Source organism: Malaclemys terrapin, chromosome 1 (genome assembly GCF_027887155.1).
Source record: "Malaclemys terrapin pileata isolate rMalTer1 chromosome 1, rMalTer1.hap1, whole genome shotgun sequence".
NCBI classification, from domain to species: domain Eukaryota; kingdom Metazoa; phylum Chordata; order Testudines; family Emydidae; genus Malaclemys; species Malaclemys terrapin.
Window position 1 is genome coordinate 195,215,446 of NC_071505.1, and position 21,570 is coordinate 195,237,015.

General features: G+C 40.5%; 1 protein-coding gene across 1 annotated transcript in view; it reads left to right on the plus strand.

Annotated features, from left to right (window-relative positions):
• Nucleotides 1–21,570, plus strand: part of BACE2 (beta-secretase 2) — a 68,355-nt gene that overhangs the window by 33,276 nt on the left and 13,509 nt on the right. The window contains exons 2-5 of the mRNA XM_054049434.1: nucleotides 1,921–2,009; nucleotides 16,129–16,345; nucleotides 18,020–18,148; nucleotides 20,454–20,588. Coding sequence (XP_053905409.1) covers nucleotides 1,921–2,009; nucleotides 16,129–16,345; nucleotides 18,020–18,148; nucleotides 20,454–20,588 — 570 coding nt within the window. The remainder of the gene's footprint in view (nucleotides 1–1,920; nucleotides 2,010–16,128; nucleotides 16,346–18,019; nucleotides 18,149–20,453; nucleotides 20,589–21,570) is intronic.

Sequence of the window (21,570 nt, forward strand, 5' to 3'; positions counted from 1 at the left end):
TTTAGGGAAAAACTAAGTTTCTAGCTCTTAGGGTTGCAGAGTAAAGCTTGAAAACATGATCTAAATGTACCCCAAAGTCTGAGAAACCAGAAGACAAGTAAAAAGTACCCAAAAGCTATTATTTTAACTTACTAGTAATTTTTGAATGCTTTTGGCATTGGTAGCAATGAGGGTAAGCTATTCTGTCAACAAGTGAACAGTTCAGAACATTGTGCCATAGACTGATGGTCAGTTATTTTATCTCTACTTATCTGTTCAATCCCATATCATTTATTAACTAGGTAAACTAAAGTTACCCAAGAAAGTGAGAATGGAAACGTTTTTATTTTTTAAATCTGCTCCTTGTAATTGTCAATGACTGCCCAATAAAAGTTACCTGAGATGCACTCCCAATGCAAGTTTGAAAGTGACAAATTGTAAGGTCATTTAATGATGATGGTGTTCTTGAAAGGTTAACTTTGGAGAATTTCTGATTTTGGAGCATTTCTACTCAATGCTGCTAAAATGATCATTTTGGGATGAACTGTGAATTAAAATACCTTCACCCAAACTCTACCTTTTATTTTATTTTTTATCTGTGTCCTAATGCTCCTGCTTCCCCCATATTTTATCCTTTTCTCCACTTCCTTTCCCATTTCTAACCTGACTTTTTTCCTTCCCATTCTCAGATCTCTCTCTCTCTCTCTCTCTCTCTCTGCTGCTAATGCTATAGATATTTGAAATCTGTGTTTTACTTACCTCATCTTTCAGTTAGAGAAAACATTTCCTCTCCCCTTAGTTCTGCTACCAGTGAGCCCTGAGGCAAAACCTCCATAAGTTCTAACATATCTAATATTTTAATTGCACTACATTGGAAATCTCCTCCCCCCCCCACAACTACCCTCTCAATTTACATTGATTATACAATAGCCAAATTTTCAAGCCCAGGTTATTAACATATACCTTTGATCCCTATAGCCCCAATCCTGTCCAGGGCTGGCTCTGGCTTTTTTGCTGCCCTAGGCAAAAAAGCCACCTGCCGCCCACCCGCCCCCCCCTCCGTGCTGCAGGGGACGATGCCGAGCCTGGCCGCGGGCCCGCAATCCCCGACTGGGCCGAAGCACTGGGGGGAGGGCGATGAGCCCGCCGCAGCTCCGCTCTCCCCGGCGGCCAGAGCACCAGGGTGAGGGCGAAGAGCCCCCGGCGGCCAGAGCGCTGGGAGCAGGGCGGAGAGCCCGGCAGGGGCTCTCCGCTCTCCCCGGCGACCAGAGTGCCCGGGGGAGGGCGGAGAGCCCCCGGTGGCCAGAGCGCTGGGGGGAGGGCGGCGAGCCCATCGCAGCTCTCCGCTCTCCCCGACCGGCCGGAGCGCCGCGGGGAGGGCGGCGAGCCCGCTGCGGCTCCGCTCTCCCCGGCGGCCGGAGCGCCGCGGGGAGGGCGGCGAGCCCAGTCGCGGCCCCGCTCTTGGGCCGGAGCGCCCAGCCATGCTGCCCCCCTCCAGGCGCCACCCCAAGCACATGCTTGGTGGGCTGGTGCCTGGAGCTGGCCCTGATCCTGACAACACTTATACATGTGCTTAACTTTAAGCATGCATATAGTTCCATTGACTATTTGTGTATCTTAAGTTAAATGTGTCTCAAGACCTTGCATAGTGACAGGTTTCAGAGTAACAGCCATGTTAGTCTGTATCCGCAAAAAGAACAGGAGTACTTGTGGCACCTTAGAGACTAACATTTATTTGAGCATAAGCATTTTACTGTAGTGGGCTAATTTGATGAAAGGTCACAGCAACATATCTTCCCTTACAGTGATTTTTGCATAAATATTTGTTTATTCTCCACAGCAATGTTCATCTTCATTTATAAATTTAAGATTGTACTTGTGTTTTCATCGAAGATTAAACTGAAATGAAAATAAAAACCCCTTTCTTTTCTGGTTTTGCAGTTAAATATTCTGGTTGACACTGGAAGCAGTAATTTTGCAGTTGCAGGTGCCCCAAACCCTGATGTAACATCATACTTCAATACAGAGGAGTAAGTATCTTTTTAAAACTCTTTGCATAGGATTGAATGTCCTGGGTTCTGGCTTGTATGTGGAAAAGACCATGCAAAGCAGGTGGATGGGCTTCTATTGCAGTTGATTGCTGAATGTGGTATATGTCTCTTATTTTTAGCACCAGAGTCTGTCACCCTTCCTCATGCTGAGTAGTTCCTTACTCCACAACAGGTTCCATTGATTTCAGTGAAGCTACTTGCGGCATGAGGTGTGGTTTTTGTTTTTAATCTGGCCCTGAATTATTTGTAGGATACCACATACTCTAGAATCTAGGCACCAAATACAAGATCAAGATAAACATCAAGATTAATTGAAATGACCTCATGCCTTGTCATCTCAGGGTTTGGCTGTTTTCACCATTTTTCTTCTTAGTTTAAATTATATTAGGTAGACTTCTGCAAAAAAATGTAACTATATCTAGGTTTGCCAGAATTTGACGTTTACTTTTTTATAATTTTAACTGTTATGAATCACACATGCCAAACCCACAAAAAAAACACAGAAATTGGGCTTTTGTTTTGGCTTAATTGGCTTGCTTATTGGCTTAATTGGCTTGTGAGTTGCTTATTGGTTTTTTGGCTTGTAGCTTGTTGCTTCCTTTTTTTTTTAATCAGCTCCTGGCAAGCAGGGGGAAGTGGGGAGCGAATCAGGGGTACACAGCAGGCCTGCCACAGTCCCAGACTGCACACTGGGGGGATGGAGGGAATCTAGTCACATAGAGAGTAGGGGTTCTTGGGGATTGGCTTATTTTGGCCTTGTTTTGAAATGGGATTAGCTTGATTTTTGGCTTATTTTTAAAGTCGGGGTGCTTATTTACCATGCGAAAGTTGGCAATTGGGATATCAATGTATGTTTTAAAGCATTTTTTAAATTTTTATTTTTAATTTTAATGTGCAAACTTATGCATTGTAGTAATTTTTTATTATATTTAAAATTTCACAGTTGTAGGAAATTATGGGGGTGGTTAGAGAATTATTTAATGACAATAGGCATCGAGATTCAAAAAGTTAGAGATTTATAACCATTAAAATGTGACTTGTCAACGTTGTGTCAAAATATACAGAATAAATATCTTTAAATCAAACTCTGCATTCTGAAGCAGCATTTTTCTTACTCTGTCTTTCTGTAAATTTTGATTATCATCTAACAATATTTTCTTCGGTTCATGTATAGATGGTGCAATAAAAAAAATCTCATCCTTCCAAGCCCAACTGTAGATCTTTAATTGATGTATGTGGCCAAAACTATTTAGAAGATGGGGATGCTGAAAGATACTTTCTATTCTTGATACCTCTTCTCTTTATAAATCTTAGATGGGTGTGTTTTTCATATTTGGCTTTTTTAAATGTCTTCAATGAAACATACTTGGGGTGGAGACAAATATTGCATTTCTACAGATATATGGCAACAGATAAGACTGCACTTTATCCAGGAAACACCAGTGCAGAGTATATCTAGAAATAAGACATTTTTGAAGATTCCAGAATGTCCCCTTCAATGCTATCCTTGGGATTCTTAATATTGGAGACTTTGTATGCCAACTGAACAACCCCTATTCAATAATGGTTTTAAGGAGGATATAAGTGTTATGGGGAAGCCTTCCTGAGTAAAGCTGTACAAATAACAGATTTTTTCAGTTTGCTGGCAACTCAGAAAAACCGGGCAAAAAAATTGTTGTGCGTCAAACCAAACATTTCACTTGGATTTAGAGCATTTTTAATGTCTTAAAATGAATTAAATTTGAAGGAAGTTTCTAAATCAAAAGCTGTTTTGAATAAAAAATAATCGAAATGTTTTGTTTTAAAATTCCTAAAGGAAAGGCTTTGACTGTTTTGGAATTATTTTTTGTTTTTTCTACACGAACAGGTCAGCAAAGCTGACATGAATGTCTGCAAAATGTTTAAATGTTGCTGGATCTGCATTTTTTTGGCTGAAAGTTTTGGCTGAAAAATTTCACCCAGCTCTACTCTTGAGTTGTGAATGAGGGGAAATTCCCCTCTCTTCTCCTCCCCCCTCCCCCGCCAGTAAGTTTTCAGAAGCTAGGCAGGGGGATCAATTCCAGCCCTCCTGTGAGTTTTAGTAGACTTGTGGGGACAGGTGATAATCTAATCTTGGCACATTGGGGTGGGAGCTAGAGGAGGAACAGTGGCTAGCTCTCTAAGGGTTTGGTTTTGGGGGAGAATTTGAGAGGCCCCACCTGCCCCAAGAACTTAAGACCTAGGTGTGAAAGTGGGGTTTCAACTTACTAGTTAAGGATCATGGGGAGGGCCTGTGAGCCTCTCCAGGGCCATAGGGTGGGGGTTGTGGGAGGCCTTGATGAGTATCCTAAGGCTCAAAGGATGGGAGCAGAGGAGGAGGGGAGAAGTGTTTCCTCACTGGGACCCCAAAGATAGTCTGGAGAGTGGCAGGGAGAGTCAGGAAGATGTTTCTCAGTCCTTGTGATCTCCTCCATGGGGGCTAGGGAGCAGTGGTAGAAGGGGGAAGCAGTTTTCCTCTTACCCTACACCAGCTGGGGTTTGCTGATCCCCAATTCTCCAGTAAACCATGCTCTTTCTTGCTCCTGCCCCAGCAAGCCTTAAAACAGCCCCAGTCCTGCAGACATCCAGAGGCTCACAAGAGGCGAGCCCAATTCCCATATACCTCCTAGGCTGTGTAGCAAACGATCCCCTATCTTGAGGACCTGCAGAGAGTGGGATCTCCCTTTTTATAGAGACTTTAGGACATCAGAAGCTTAGGGACTCCTTTCACAGGCTGGTAGGTGAGGACTGGGTTATGAGGAGACTTCATGGCCAACAGACCGGGCGGGGAGGGTGGGATCCTTCCTTGCCCTCCTTCTCTTCCCCCAGGGACTTCTTAGTATCTGTAGGGACAGGTCTTATCTCTAGGATTTAGGACCATTTAAAAACAAATCTACACCGCTCTACCCCCCCCCCCCCCAAGAAATGCCATTCAAAACACTTGAAGGTTGTAATTACATGTCAGTGTTTTGTGTATGTTATCTTTGGAAAACACTGGCAGGAAAAATGGACATTGAAATCTAGGAAATTCAGGGTTAAGGTTGCTCTTTGCTGTGCATGTAATGAGTTTAACTAAAATAACCACAACTGTAACTCACTCCTGGGAGATAGTTAACAAAAGATAAGTGACATTGAAGGAATTCAGAGAGGAACAAAAACATTCAACAAATCCTAACTAAACATAGCATAAGACTTTGTAGCACAAGCACTTGGAACATACAAACATGGATGGATCACATGTTTCTAATTCCAAACACTTCTTTAAAGCATAGACATACTGTGGGTGGAATCCTGGCCCCACTGAAGGCAAGGAGAGTTTTACAATTGATGTCAGTGGGACCAGGATTCCATCCCATTGCAGTTTACAGAGGCTAAAGATGGGTGCCTATTTTTATTCCTCTAAAAGGAAATAATAATTTCAAATCCCTCCTCACCTTCAATTATATCTCCTGCAATTTCAATTCCATTAAACAACAGCAGTACACGCTTCGACTACAGTTATAAAAATGCAAAATAGGGGGTGGGAGAAAGGGAAGAATTAGTGCTTTGTTGTAAAACTGTTGAAAAAGTTATGGACGTGTGTCATTTTTTTATTAGAATGTCAGTGCGATGTTAGAAATGGAACCTTAATTCTGAATTTCCTGGGTGTCTAGTTTTTTGTGGCTTCTTTTAATTCAAATGACAAAATATACATGCTTAATTTCAACTTAATTCAGTTTTCTGTGTAGATCAGAAAATTATCTTGCTACCCTTGAGTCTCCAGGAAAACCACTTGGAACTATGGGGTTTTAGAGGAAACCTTGAACTCCGTGTTCTAGAAAGAGAAAGTTTGTTTTTGCTGAGAATGTCCTGCATGATGTTTTATTCATGAAGTATGTTGTATTGCCCGCTCAACAGGTTGGATTTTTCTATAAACCAAGCAAAACATTATAATTGGGCAGTCCAGCCGTATAATATGCAAGTAGATTGATATTATCTTGAATACTATCTGGATCACTTCAATAGTTGGGGATTATGAGGTGCTCTGACAATCTTTAATTTGAAAAGTTAATAGTTCAACTATTGTTAGTTTAGTGTGTAAATTACCATTCACAAGGATCTGTTTCAGTAATCCTGAAGTGGGATAGTGAGAATGTTCTCTGGTAATGGATGGAAATCACTTGAGACTTTTGCAAGTGGATTGTCAAGAAAAAAGTTCTTGAACATTCTATTTCTCATGCTGCTCAAAAATACGTGTGGTGATTGTAGCTTGCTACTTTTCCACAAAGGATTTACTGGAACTGTTGTGTGGGGTTTTTAATATGATATTTCAGATTATATCCTGTTGAGTCTTCAATTAGCCTAATCCTTTATTTTTTTTTTTTTTTTTTTTTTGAAGTTACATTTTCAAATTTTTTGGTTGTAAAAATCCATCTAGTTTTCGTCTCTAAAACCTTTTAACTAATCAGTTATGTTAGCTAAGTCTACTGCCTTAGAACTGATCTGAAACGCCGACTGAGGCATTCATATATTTTTATCATCCCTTGGACTTGGGAGGTAAATCTAACTTCCCAATCAAACATATCTAAACATTGAGAGCCAGGAATATCCCTAAACTAAGAGTCTACAGCCAGAAGGACTACTGGGATCATCTAGTTGGACCTCCTACATGACATGTATGTTATGTATGGTTTTAATGATACATGCACTGAAGAACTGAGTCCAAATAGAATACCCAACTTTCTCTTCTTGGTTAAATATTTGGTAATTTAAACCCTGGAGGAGACTTATGAGGAGTTTTACTGTTTTGGTTTGGTGGCTTTTTTGTTTTTGTTTTTGCTTTAGAGGAAGAATTGGCAACAAGGGAAATGACTGAAGGTCTGCTTGGCATTTTGATGTTTTTGTGATTGGCGGGGGGAAGAGACAGAAACAACTTTTTTTCATTAAAATAGTTTAATCTATTGATTCTTAACATTAAAAAGATTGCAGAGCAATTTTTAAACTAGGCGATGGGGGAAAGCCGACTGTTGCAGAGGAGCATGTGGATCGGACAGAGACTTCTCTTAGAGGAGAGTCTATTGAGGGATTTTCTAGGTTCTAGTCAGGAGCAGAGGAGGGAGGAGGATAATGTAAGGGCCAGATCAGATGAGAAACATTCACATAAAGAATCGGACACATCAGAAAAGGGCAGACAAATAAACAGTGGCAAGTTTTTAAAGTACTTGTACACAAATGCTAGAAGTCTAAATAATAAGATGGGTGAACTAGAGAGCCTCATGATAAAGGAGGATATTGATATAATAGGCATCACAGAAACCTGGTGGACTGAGAGCAATCAGTGGGACACAATCATTCCGGGGTACAAAATATATCTGAAGGACAGAACAGGTCGTGCGGGCGGGGGGGGGGGGGGGGGGGGAGTGGCATTATATGTGAAAGAAAATGTAGAATCGAATGAAGTAAAAATCTTAAGTGAATCCACATATTCCATAGAATCTGTATGAATAGAAATTTCATGCTCTAATAAGAATATAACATTAGGGATCTATTATCGACCACTTGACCAGGACAGTGATAGTGATGATGAAATGCTAAGGGAAATTAGAGAGTCTATCAAAATTAAGAACTCAATAATAGTGGGGGATTTCAATTATCCCCATATTGACTGGGAACATATCACCTCAGGACAAAATGCAGAGACAGAATTTCTTGATACTTTAAATGACTGCTTCTTGGAGCAGCTGGTACAGGGGGCGAGGCAACTCTCGATTTAGTCCTGAGTGGAGCGCAGGAGCTGGTCCAAGAGGTAATTATAACAGGACTGCTTGGAAATAGTGACCATAATATAATAACGTTTAACATCCCTATGGTGGGAAGAACATCTCAACAGCCCAACACTGTGGCATTTAATTTCAGAAAGGGGAACTATGCAAAAATGAGGGGGTTAGTTAAACAGAAATTAAAAGGTACAGTGACTAAAGTGAAATCCCTGCAAACTGCAAGGACACTTTTTAAAGACACCATAATAGAGGCCCAACTTCAATGTATACCCCAAATTAAGAAACACAGTAAAAGAACTAAAAAAGAGCCACCATGGCTTAACAACCATGTAAAAGAAGCAGTGAGAGATAAAAAGGCAACTTTTAAAAAGTGGAAATCAAATCCTAGTGAGGTAAATAGAAAGGAACATAAACCCTGCCAAATTAAGTGTAAAAATGTAATAAGAAAACCCAATACCTGTCTGTCTGTCTTCCTTGAAAGCAGATCAGTTCAGGAGACGATTCACTGGCAGAGCAATGTGAGGAAAACCTAGCACCCAATTTGTCCACAATCAGTACATGGAATTCTTCCATAATCCCTGTGACAGGTTAGATCACAGAATCCCCCTTGGGAGCTGCCACCCGATGTGCCAAGACTACCTCTGCTCCTGCTTTCCCTGTCAGCTCAGGACTCCAGCACCCTGTCTAGCAGAGCCAGACACACCCGCCTGCCCAACAAAGACCCAGGGTCTGAATTACTTGTCCCAAAGCTGCAGGTTTACCTGAAAGCAGCTAACAGAAGTGTGCTTGTCTTTAACACTCAGATGCCCAACTCCAAATGGGGTCTAAACCCAAATAAATCCGTTTTACCCTGTATAAAGCTTATACAGGGTAAACTCAAATTGTTCACCCTCTATAACACTGGTAGAGAGAGATGCACAGTTTTTTGCTCCCCCAGGTATTAATACATACTCTGAGTTAAGAAAAAAGTGATTTTATTAAATACAGAAAGTAGGATTTAAGTGGTTCCAAGCAGTAACAGACAGAACAAAGTAAGTCACCAAGCAAAATAAAATAAAATGCGCAAATCTATGTCTAATCAAACTGAATACAGATAATCTCGTCCTCAGAGATGCTTCAGTAAGTTTTTTCCTCAGACTGGACACCTTCCAGGCCTGGGCACAGTTCTTTCCCCTGGTACAGCTCTTGTTCTAGCTCAGGTGGTAGCTAGGGGATTCTTCATGATGGCTCCTCTCCCCTCCCTTTGTTCTCTTTCACCTCTTTATATATCTTTTGCATAAGGTGGGAATCCTTTGTCCCTCTCTGGGTTCCCACCCCCTACTTCTCAATGGAAAGACACCAGGTTAAAGATGGATTCCAGTTCGGGTGACATGATTACATGTCACTGCAAGACTTCATTGCCCACTTGCCAGCACACACATATACAGGAAGACTTACAGGTAAACACAGCCATCTGCAGACAATTGTCCTCATTAATGGGAGTCATCAAGATTCCAAACCACCATTAGTGGCCCACACTTTGCATAATTACAATAGGCCCTCAGAGTTACATTTCATATTTCTAGTATCAGATACAAGAGTGGTACATTTATACAAATAGGATGATCACACTAAGTAGATTATAAGCTTTGTAATGATACCTCACAAGAGACCTTTTGCATGAAGCATATTCCTGTTACATTATATTCACTCATTAGCATATTTTTATAAAACCATATAGACTGCAACATCACAATCCCCACCTCGCCATTCAAAAATGCCAGACCCCAAAAGCCAGTAAAACCAGGCAGAGAAAGTTTGCTTCATATTTTCCTGTAAATCCCTTACAGTCTCCACAGATCCAAGTCAATGTCTAAAGAAACTCAAACAATAGCAAAGAATGAGAGAATAAAAACATAAGAACGGCCGTTCTGGGTCAGACCAAAGGTCCATCTAGCCCAGTATCCTGTCTGCCGACAGTGGCCATTGCCAGGTGCCCCAGAGGGAGTGAACCTAATAGGTAATGATCAAGTGATCTCTCTCCTGCCATCCATCTCCACCCTCTGACAGACAGAGGTGTCAAAGTTAGACTCAGGACTCATAGTTTGTTAGACCACTCTGTTTTATTAGCACAGCACTCTGCTAATACATTCAGATAATGTGAGCCGCCATGCAAGATTCAAACAGTCTTATTTATACAGATAAAAGGGTGCAAACTAAACAAAGGGACAGAGAGAGCAAAATTGTAAAATTTGCATAGGGCACAATATGCATATCCTGCTTCCTTATTAACTCTTATCGATCTAAGGCAAATGCTTCACCAATTGCCCTTAAGTGGGGCAATTCATTAAGCAGTTAATGTCTGCTTTCCTGCCCCCTGGCTTGCAGCATTTCTCATTTCTACTTAAAGGTACATACAGCATTCTTTAATTCATTCTATTTCTTTAATATAATTCATTTCACTTTCACAGAGGCTAGGGACACCATTCCTTACCCATCCTGGCTAATAGCCATTAATTAACTTAACCTCCATGAATTTATCCAGTTCTCTTTTAAATGCTGTTATAGTCCTAGCCTTCACAACCTCCTCAGGCAAGGAGTTCCACAAGTTGACTATGCACTGCGTGAAGAAGAACTTCCTTTTATTTGTTTTAAACCTGCTGCCCATTAATTTCATTTGGTGGCCCCTAGTTCTTGTATTATGGGAATAAGGAAATAACTTTTCCTTATCTACTTTCTCCACATCACTCATGATTTTATATACCTCTATCAGATCCCCCCCCCCTTTAGTCTCCTCTTTTCCAACTTGAAAAGTCCTAGCCTCTTTAATCTCTCCTCGTATGGGACCCATTCTAAACCCCTAATCATTTTAGTTGCCCTTCTCTAAACCTTTTCTAGTGCCAGGATATCTTTTTTTGAGATGAGGAGACCACATCTGTACACAGTATTCAGGATGTGGGCGTACCATCGATTTATATAAGGGCAATAATATATTCTCTGTCTTATTCTCTATCCCCTTTTTAATGATTCTTAATATCCTGTTTGCTTTTTTTGACTGCCTCTGCACACTGCGTGGACATCTTCAGAGAACTATCCACGATGACTCCAAGATCTTTTTCATTGTAGCTAAATTAGCCCCCATCATATTGTATGTATAGTTGGGGTTATTTTTTCCAATGTGCATTACTTTACATTTATCCACATTAAATTTCATTTGCCATTTTGTTGCCCAATCACTTAATTTTGTGAGATCTTTATGAAGTTCTTCACAGTCTGCTTTGGTCTTAACTATCTTGAGCAGTTTAGTATCGTCTGCAAACTTTGCCACCTCACTTTTTACCCCTTTCTCCAGATCATTTATGAATAAGTTGAATAGGATTGATCCTAGGACTGACCCTTGGGGAACACCACTAGTTACCCCTCTCCATTCTGAGAATTTACCATTTATTGCTACCCTTTGTTCCCTGTCTTTTAACCAGTTCTCAATCCAGCAGTGAGAGATAAAAAGGCAACTTTTAAAAAGTGGAAGTCAAATCCTAATGAGGTAAATAGAAAGGAGCATAAAAACTGCCAAATTAAGTGTAAAAATGTAATAAGAAAAGCCAAAGAGGAGTTTGAAGAATGGCTAGCCAAAAACTCAAAAGGTAATAACAAAATGTTTAAGTACATCAGAAGCAGGAAGCCTGCTAAACAACCAGTGGGGCCCCTGGATGATCGAGATACAAAAGGAGTGCTTAAAGACGATAAAGTCATTGTGAGAAACTAAATGGATTCTTTGCTTCAGTCTTCAGGACTGAGGATGTTAGGAAGATTCCCAAACCTGAGCTGGTTTTTGTAGGTGACAATCTGACAATTCGTCAGATTTGAAGTGTCACTAGAGGAGGTTTTGGAATTAATTGATAAACCTAACATTAACAAGTCACTGGGACCAGATGGCATTCACCCAAGAGTTCTGAAAGAACTCAAATGTGAAGTTGTGGAACTATTAACTATGGTTTGTAACCTATTCTTTAAATCGGCTTCAGGTATTTTTGAGCTTTTTATATGGAAAAAGCCTAATCTCTGTGTGATCATTTCAAGCTTCAAATTCAACCTTAAGTGCATTCACACGAGATCTCGTTGCTTGCTCAGAGTAGGACTCTTCTTAATCCCTCCTATCCTCTGGTGTTTGGGAAGCTATAATTTTTCCCACTCTTTTGCCCCCTTCTTTATCCTTCCAGCCCCTCCCTCACCAATTCTCACACTCCCTCCAGGCTCTCCCATACTATGTTGTCCCACACAGGCCCCCCCCAAATTTACCTGCCCCCATCTTCTCTCCCTTTCCCCAGCCCCTTCAATTTCCTTCATAAAAATGGCCAATTATTCAGACCCTATTTTGATTTTATATTTGTTTTAATATATTATGGTACTGCTTTGAGACTTCACTTGGGATCAAGTGCCCCATTGTGCTATGTTCTATACAAATGCAGAGGTATACATAGTCACATTAACACAACTGTAGCAGTGACAAGTTAAAGGTGGTATGACTGCTTCTGAAATTTAAGGAAGTCGGATGCTCAGCTGGTTCTGGGACATGTTTAGCGATTGAGGTACACACCTGGCAGGAAGTTCATGAAGGTATGCTGTTGGAAACAGATATTTCCAAAATTTGTAAGGGAATGTGCTTAATAAAACTGCAATCAAAGAAGAATTTCTCAAATTCAGATGCATGAAGGAAGTAATTTTTTCCCCCCACTGATGGAGAAGAGGAGATCAGACTCTGTAGACAGACTTTCTAAAGAAATCCATAAGTGCATTAGAAAAGAAGTGCCATTAAGATAAGACAAAAGTACAGTTTCTGTATGTACTGCACTAAAGGTAGCACTAGGAAAGTGGCATTGAAGTGGTGCATTAGTTCACCTTTCTTTTTTTCTTCTTGACGATTATGGACTCTAACGGACCACAATGACCTTTTAATCTTCAGACAGCCCTGAATTTTAGGGAATCTATGAAGAACTAATTGAGGATGGAGTTCAGGTTTTTTCCTTTTCCCATCACTAGGCGTAAGGGCTTCAAATTTAAGTGAAAAATGTTAAGTTGAAAACTGCAGTTTGGCTGCCTGATAGTCCAATAAAATAGCCATGTGCCCCCTGTGCAGGCGTGGATGGATGGCAGCATTTGAGACTATAATTTGGTCTTTTGTTCATGGGCCAGTAGTTTGGGCATGCAAGGAAGTTAACACTTTGTTTCTTGAGATTGCTTGCCTTTCCCCCTTTTCGGACCAGAGGTTGAGCTCCAAAGAAAGCTTTTGCATCTTTCTCTTCAACAAGGGCTGTGGGAATGGCATGCAGACCAGGCTGGGAGTTCTTAAGGAGTTTTCCATTGAGCATGAAAGGAGCTCTCCTTTCTAGGGAATCAGAGTAGCAGCCGTGTTAGTCTGTATCCGCAAAAAGAAGAACAGGAGTACTTGTGGCACCTTAGAGACTAACAAATTTATTAGAGCATAAGCTTTCGTGGACTACAGCCCACTTCTTCGGTGGGTCTTGATTATCACTTCAAAAGTTTTTTTTCTCTTAATTAATTGGCCTCTCAGAGTTGGTAAGACAACTCCCACCTGTTCATGCTCTCTGTATGTGTGTATATATATCTCCTCAATATATGTTCCACTCTATATGCATCCGAAGAAGTGGGCTGTAGTCCACGAAAGCTTATGCTCTAATAAATTTGTTAGTCTCTAAGGTGCCACAGGTACTCCTGTTCTTCTTTTTTCTAGGGAATGTGATGATTGCACAGAAGGCTCCCAGTTTTTCCATATAATCTTGGATGCTCATCCAGTCTCTTATACACCACACGCATTGCTACTGACCTAATAAGTTTCATGTGTTTTTTTTCCCCTGGCTCTGCTGAGCTTACGGAAGGCCCTGTTACAGAGTAAGTTCACAGGAAAGGAAGCGAGTTGACCAGTTTCCACTTGCCTCTTCGGAGGGGGAAAAAATCTGGAATCCTTATAACAAAAATATTCACAGCTATGTTGGTTCTCAAGGAAAAAAAGTGCTGAGGTATGTTAATGTGATAACCATTTTGGTGGGGTCCCCCCCCCCAATTTTGGGGGGAAAAGGTATCCGGTTATAAAGTCAAAATTTTCCTGTCCTTGGAGGTTGGACAATTTTTATTTATAAGTAATAAAAATAAAAAAGCATGCAAGGTAAACTGTTCAACTTCACTGTGATTTGCAAAAATACAATGCACAATTTTGGGAGAGGATGCTGTGTTGTGTTGCATAGGCTCGCTGCACTCTTCCTCAAGATTGCCATGAACATTAGAGATTAGGGAATTTGTATCAACCTCCAGGCAAGTTTTGTATCAAAATCCAAAACTACGCAAAAAAATTTCATCCAGCACATCTTCATGTATAACTGAATATAAATGTAAATGCAAGAACCAAATGCAGATGGTTCAACAAGCACAGCTTGTCTTTAATGTATATTCCCTGCTATATATTTAAATTATACATAGATTGCACATGTACATTATAATACTGTTTTATGTATTTACACATATATAGTCATCACTATAAAACTCACGAACTTAAAAGCTCCCAGCAAAGGCAGTTCTTACTCTGTGATAGTAAAGGTGTATTGAACTAAATTGAGCCCTGTCATTTGGCACTAAAACACTGAGTGCGAGGAAAATGGATCAAAACCGAATTGCAAGAAATTAGAGTTTCATTGCTCTCCTGTAATATTCCAAAAAAATAATCCTTGTGAAGTTCATGAGATGATGGCTGTGTTCTTGTTAGAAACAGGGCCTTCAAAATAAAATCCTAATCACTCTGTTTTAGTGCCCTGTCAAGGCTCCTAAATATGACTTACACTTTTAGCTTTTAAAGAATGGCTGTTGGCATAACAAAGCACTAGGCTATGGCAATTCCATTTTCTGATACCAACCCTCCCTTCTCCAGCCCTGCACACGTGTGCTTGCTTAGGCCCTGATCCTGCTCTCATTGAAGTCAAGGGCAAAACTCCCACTGACTTTAGTGATGTAGGATCAAGTCCTGAATGTTAGAGTTCAGAATGTTGTACCCAGACTTTCTTCAGGAAGTAAGCCCATACCAACCTCAACTTACCTGTTTCCTTGTCAATCTCCAAACCCAATATAATTTCTAGTTTCCAAAACCCTGTGGATTTGCCCCTTCCTTCCTTTCAGAACTCATGATTCCTTCTGCCCTTCTCTTTGACTTGCTGTTCCTAAACTTTTGCTGCCCCAAGTCTATAAAGAACTTTTCTCCCTCCTCCTGTAAGTCAATGACTCGCTATTAAATCTAAGTCTCCTTCCTTGAATTACAATTAAGATGGTCTGAAATGCATATAACTTTTGTTTTGTTGGTATATGACTAGGAATTACATTCCTATTTACCCAAAATGGAATTTTTAATAATGTTAATTAGGTGTCTGTCTAAAACTATTCAATTAACTTGGCATTTCAGTTTTGAACACAGAGCTTTTCAGTTTCCTGTAAATTGAATATTTGCAGTGGTGTTGTAGCTGTGTTGGTCCCAGGAAATTAGAGAGACAAGGTGGTTGAGGTAATATCTTTTATTGGACCAACCTCTGTTGGTGAGAGAGAGACAAGCTTTCAAGCTCACACAGAGCTCTTCTTCGGGTCTGGGAAACTAACTCAGACCCGAAGAAGAGCTTTGTGTAAGCTTGAAAGCTTGTCTCTCTCTCCAACAGAAGTTAGTCCAATAAAAGATATTACCTCACCGACCTTCTCACTGTAAATTTAATGCACTATTATTTCTTTCTATAGTGGTAGTGGCGCAACCAGAATCAGGGTCCTATTGTACGTGTCTAGTACAACCCCAGATTAAAAAGCCATCTCAAATTCTGAAGAGTTTAATCACTGAAGGGGTTAAATACCAAAATAGGGGGTCAACTTTCTCTTTCCATTCCCTTACAATCGTCCTTGAGTATATGTGATTTGTTTGCAAGAAGTTGCTTTTTTTTTCTTGAGTAGGAATAATTTTGTTAAACAGCATTTGCATGATTAGCATTATAAAGGAGCAGTTCATTTATTTTATAAAAAGCAACAGAGGGTCCTGTGGCACGTTTGAGACTAACAGAAGTATTGGGAGCATAAGCTTTCGTGGGTAAGAACCTCACTTCTTCAGATGCAAGTCAGGTTGTAAGTCAGATGCAAGAAGTGAGGTTCTTACCCATGAAAGCTTATGCTCCCAATACTTTTGTTAGTCTTTAAAAGTGCCACAGGACCCCCTGTTGCTTTTTACAGATTCAGACTAACACGGCTACCCCTCTGATACTTTATTTTATAGCATCTCTTTTGTCTCCTGCCCCGTTGTATAGGTCAAGTACATATAAGTCACAAGGCACTGATGTCACTGTTCGATATACTCAAGGAAGTTGGACTGGAGTGCTTGGCACTGATATCATTACCATTCCAAAGGGAATCAATGGCACTTACACTATCAACATTGCTACCATTCTGGAATCGGAGAATTTCTTTTTACCGGGGGTTAAATGGCATGGGATCCTTGGACTTGCCTATGATGCCTTAGCCAAGGTAAGGCTCCTCTCCTGACCCACCTTTCAGGATTAAAACAAAGCTAAAAATAAAAACAAGGTAATGAAGGGAGGTGCTTTCAAATGTCATGGAGCACTCCCCTGAAGGCTTTAGACTCCTTGTTTTTTCTCCTCCACAAGCCCTTAGCAAAGTTATCAAAACCAGTTACCCCATGTCCACTGGGAGCCTATCAGGTTTGGCAGATCCCAGCAAGCCTAAATGGAGCTGTTGTCCCCAATGAAGATTTAGGTTTGTCTGGGGGCTGATGATCCAGTTTTTGCTCATTTGGGCTAAACAATCTTCTAGTGGTGGAAGGGTTGGCTGTTGAACACAGGGCAAGTAAAGTCTGGTAGGAGGCCACACGTCTCCTAATACATATAAGTTTGGGACATGGAGCGTTCTTGATGAATCTCTTTATGCTTGCTTGGAAGCTGATGCATGTACTAGACAAAGCCCCATGTTGCTTATTTTATTTCAAACAAACAAAAACCAAACATACATTAAGAGTCGGAATATGTATATCTGTAATGTAAGGGGGGGGGGGGAAGCTTTTACAAAAACGTGCATTCTCTCGCCAAACAGAAAATTTGGAGAGAGAGAAGGTTAAATTTACAATAACTCTAGAGATCTGGAAATGAAAATCAGACCACCCAAACTACTTTAACACTACATTCATTGTGCTGCGCTGAGAAATCCAGAAACTCAAACTTACCCACTTATAACATACGTTGTGTTATCAGTTGCCACCAGAACTAGAATGCTTTACTCCTAATTGGATGGCAATTACATTGAGTTCAACCTTCTTTACTGTCATTCACTGGTGTAGCAGGAGGGAAGAAAGCTATTTTTCAAATTGCTGATTAGGCAAATAACATACTCAAGGATTTTGCTCTCTTTTTATTAAGGCCTTGGTCTTATGAAGTTCTACGGGTGCTCACCTCACAGGATCAGGCCCTAGTATTCTGTGTGCCAAACAAATAGCCAAGTGTTATGAAATGCAGAGCTGATATATTTTAATATAAAACCTGCCCAGCCTAACTGCTTTTATAGAAAATGTAAAGGCTAGCGTGGGGGCACAGAGTCACTCTAGATATGTAGTGTGTAACACCAATTATTAAACTAATAGTTAATTAAGTGCATTTTGATATTCCATCCCTTCCAAAGGAAGGAAGGTGAGACTTAAAGGCACTGAAGATTAGAGTTAAAATCTGAAATGCTGGATGATTCAGCTCTAAAATGCTGCCATTTGATCATGGAAAAGTGGCAGGGAAAACTGATTCCTGATTCTTCTGCTGACCCACAATGCAATATATGGCAAATACTTCTGCAGAAATTGAGTGCCCTTGGGCGCTTTTAGCAGCGAAATTTGTCAGGAGCCAATACTGCAATCAATGAGTACACTGATGTCTTCTGGATGCATGTAACAATGACCAAGAATAAAAATGTGAGAGAAATATCTAGAGAAAGGGAAATAACAAAAGTTTGTCTGTTCCGTTCTCCTTTCCAGTTGTCAGAAATTCATCTTCATCCAGTGAAGAGGGATTTTATGTGATTGATTTGCTTGTTTCTACAAAAACTTTTTTAAATGATTCTTAAAGTAGTTTATCATTCATCTGTGTGAATAATCCTGTATTTATCTGCCTCTTCTTCCCCCTCTTTCCCCACATACTCTAGCCTTCAAGTTCGGTGGAGACATTCTTTGATTCCCTTGTGAGTCAAGCAAAGATTCCCAACGTTTTCTCCCTGCAAATGTGTGGTGCTGGAATGCCTGTTTCTGGAAGTGGTACCAACGGAGGTAGTCTTGTGGGTATCTGTCAGTCTGAAAGGGAAAAATCATCCAAACTAATCATTCTCTCACTTTCCAAAATTAATAAACATAAGAAATCTATTTTTAATTTAAAAAGTTTAAAGTGCCTCCTTATTCTTTCCATCCTTCATCCATTTTTACTTAAATATGCTTAACTAATTACCTTTTTTTTTTTTTTTTTTTTTTTTTTTTGAGCCAACCACTACATTGTATATTGAATTTTGTCTTTTTAATTAGAAACTTGTAAGAAAGAAGCACTGTCCCTTAACATCTTCACTTGAGGCCAGATTCACCACCTTTGCTCACACTGAGTTGTACCTTACTCTGAAAGTAACATAATTCCAATTAACAGGAACACTCGGAATAAAGTAGTACTTGATGTGAATAAGGCTGGCAGAATCTGGTCCCTACTCCTTACAAATTTTTACTACAGTTATTTTTGACAAATGTGTAAGTTAATACACTTGAGAAATGTGTATGACAAAGACCAAATTCTGATCCTATTGTATGGCCATTCTTATGTACAAGTCATCTAGCCCAATATCCTGTCTTCTGACAGTGGCCTGTACCAGAGCCTTTAGACGGAATGAAGAGAACAGGATAATGTTGTGTGATCTGTCCTCTGTCATTTAATCCCAGCATCTGGTAGTTGAAGATCTAGGACACGTAGAGCATGGGGTTGTCTTGGCTAATACCATCAATGGACCTATCCTCCATGAATTTATCTAATTCTTTTTTGAACCCAGTTATCCTATTAGCTTTCACAACATCCCTTGGCAATGAGTTCTACTCACCCACCAGCATGAACTACTGTTATTCCAGCATATTTTGTATCCCACAATTACTGTGTTTCATGGATTATCTTCATTCCACCAAATTTCTGCAATGCCTATTATATCAATATCCTCATTTAATGCCAGGCACTCTAGTTCACCCATCTTAGGGCAGGTCTTCACTACAGGGGGGGGTCGATTTAAGATACGCAAATTCAGCTACGCGAATAGCGTAGCTGAATTCGACGTATCGCAGCCGACTTACCCCGCTGTAGGGACGGTGGCAAAATCGACCTCTGCGGCTTCCCGTCAATGGCGCTTACTCCCACTTCCGCTGGTGGAGTAAGAGCGTCGATTCGGGGATCAATTGTCGCGTCCCGACGGGACACGATAAATCGATCCCCGAGAGGTCGATTTCTACCTGCCGATTCAGGCGGGTAGTGTAGACCTAGCCTTAGTATTTATTCTTCTAGCGTTTGTATATACGCACTTGTACATTTTGTCAATAGTCCGTTTACCTCATGTGTTTATATTTTAATGGGATTCTTTTATGTGTGACTGTTCCTCACTAGCTACTACCCGCACTTTACCAATTTATTTCCTATTCTTTGTGTTAGACTATAGAGTTCCCCCTTTAATAAATTAATCCCTATGGGATGTCTCTGCCCAAACTGTGAGCTCCTCTGCACCTGTTGGCTTTCCCCCAGCCCTTAGTTTTAAAAAAATCCTCTACAACCTTTTTAATTTTACATGCCAGCAGTCTGGTCCCATTTTGGTTTAGGTGGAGCTCATCTTTCCTGTATAGGCTCCTCCTTTCCTCAAAGGGTCCTAATAAATCTAAAACCTGCCTCCCTACACTATCATCTCATCCACACATTGAGACCTTGCAGTTCTGCCTGTCTGCATGTGGAACTGGAAGCATTTCAGAGAATGCTATCCTTGAGGTCAGTAAGACAAAGAAACGTCCTTAAATTAAAACTAACTAACTTTACTGTATCAAAGGTACAATTAACAGAAGTAGAAATGCTACCAGGAACTACTAATGGTAGCATTGGCTCAACTGCCATATTGCATTTCTCTTAAGTGCATCTAAAAATTGCATTATTAGGCTATATTAACTCTTTTGTACTCTTAAGTGAATTTTTAATGTGAAGGCTTAATGCTCTTTCCCATTCTTGTGTGTTGCCTAGATTCAGCCTTGGCAGTACCATTAAAAACACTGTTTAATTTTAACTCAAGAAGGGAACACCCATAAGGAAATCAATTTGAAGTTGGCAGGCGTTGCGAGTACTTAGGATATTTCAAGAGGAGTTTAACTTGTTAACTATAGCAAGTGCCCTCTGGCATCTTGACGATTGAAATACTTGAAATGTATCCTCTTATCCAATTGTGTTCAACAACCGAATTTTTGAAGATGGAGCTCAGTAAAATTTCTTTGCCCTGTGTAATCACAGTTGTCTTAGTTTTTATGCAAGTATGGGGTGGGGGAGTTTGCATTACTCTGAAACTTATGATTTTCTCTCTTCAGGTCATGGGTGGAATTGAACCAAGTTTGTACAAGGGTGATATCTGGTACACCCCTATAAAAGAGGAATGGTATTACCAGGTTGAAATTCTCAAACTGGAAGTTGGAGGCCAGAACCTTAACTTGGACTGCAGAGAGGTATTTGTCTATAGATTAGAAAAACAAACAAACAAAAACCAAACTATTTTTTAAGCAAAGATTCCATCCATTTGATTTAGAACAAAAGTGAAGCAATCAAAGTTAAACTCTGAAATGTACCGCCCTTCTAAATGGAAGTATGTTGCAGCCCTCTTTATAAGATTTAAAAGTCAGTGACAACCTGTGAAAAAGAACAAACTTTGTACATCTTAAACAATACATTATGTGTGTATATATGCCAAACACATTAAAAGGAAAATGTTTCAAACAGCACTGTCACAGGGTGCAGGGCTGGCTCCAGGCACCAGCATAGCAAGCAGGTGTCTGGGGCGGCCAATGAAGAGGGGGGCGGCACGTCCGGCAATTCGACGGCGGGGCCATCACTCCCTCTCAGAGCGAAGGACCTGCTGCCGAATTGCCGCCGTTCACGGCTTTTTTTTTTTTTTTTTTTTTTTTTTTTTTGCTGCTTGGAGCAGCAAAAACACTAGAGTCGGCCCTAGCAGGGTGGGTGCCTGAAATAGGTCCAATGACTCTGTGCCAGAACAGCTGCCCCCAGTTGAGCCAGTTAAGAGGGCAGGGCTGACTTTGGGCTATAAAGGGTCTGAGGGAATTCCGTGAGGGTAAAACTAGAAGGGGAACTGCAGTGTTTGTTTGCTCGCTTTTGTTGTTGTATGTTTAAAACGAAACAAAAACAACAACATGTCTTGGCCACAACCTCCTCCCCCAATTCCCTTTGCTCCATAGAAGCATTTCTGCACACATGCTGAGTGAACACTGAATGGTTCAAGGTAATGCTTAGACTCTCGGCATTTTTTTTAGCAGTGCTCAGCAATCTGCAGGGCCAAGCACTACCAAAAGAAAACCAAAATATCTTTTGGTTTTAACAAGATTTGAGTTTAATCGGCGCGTTTCAGAGCTGCATTAAAAATATTCCATGTAATTGATATTCATTAAACTTAAGGATTTCAAATTGTGCTACTAC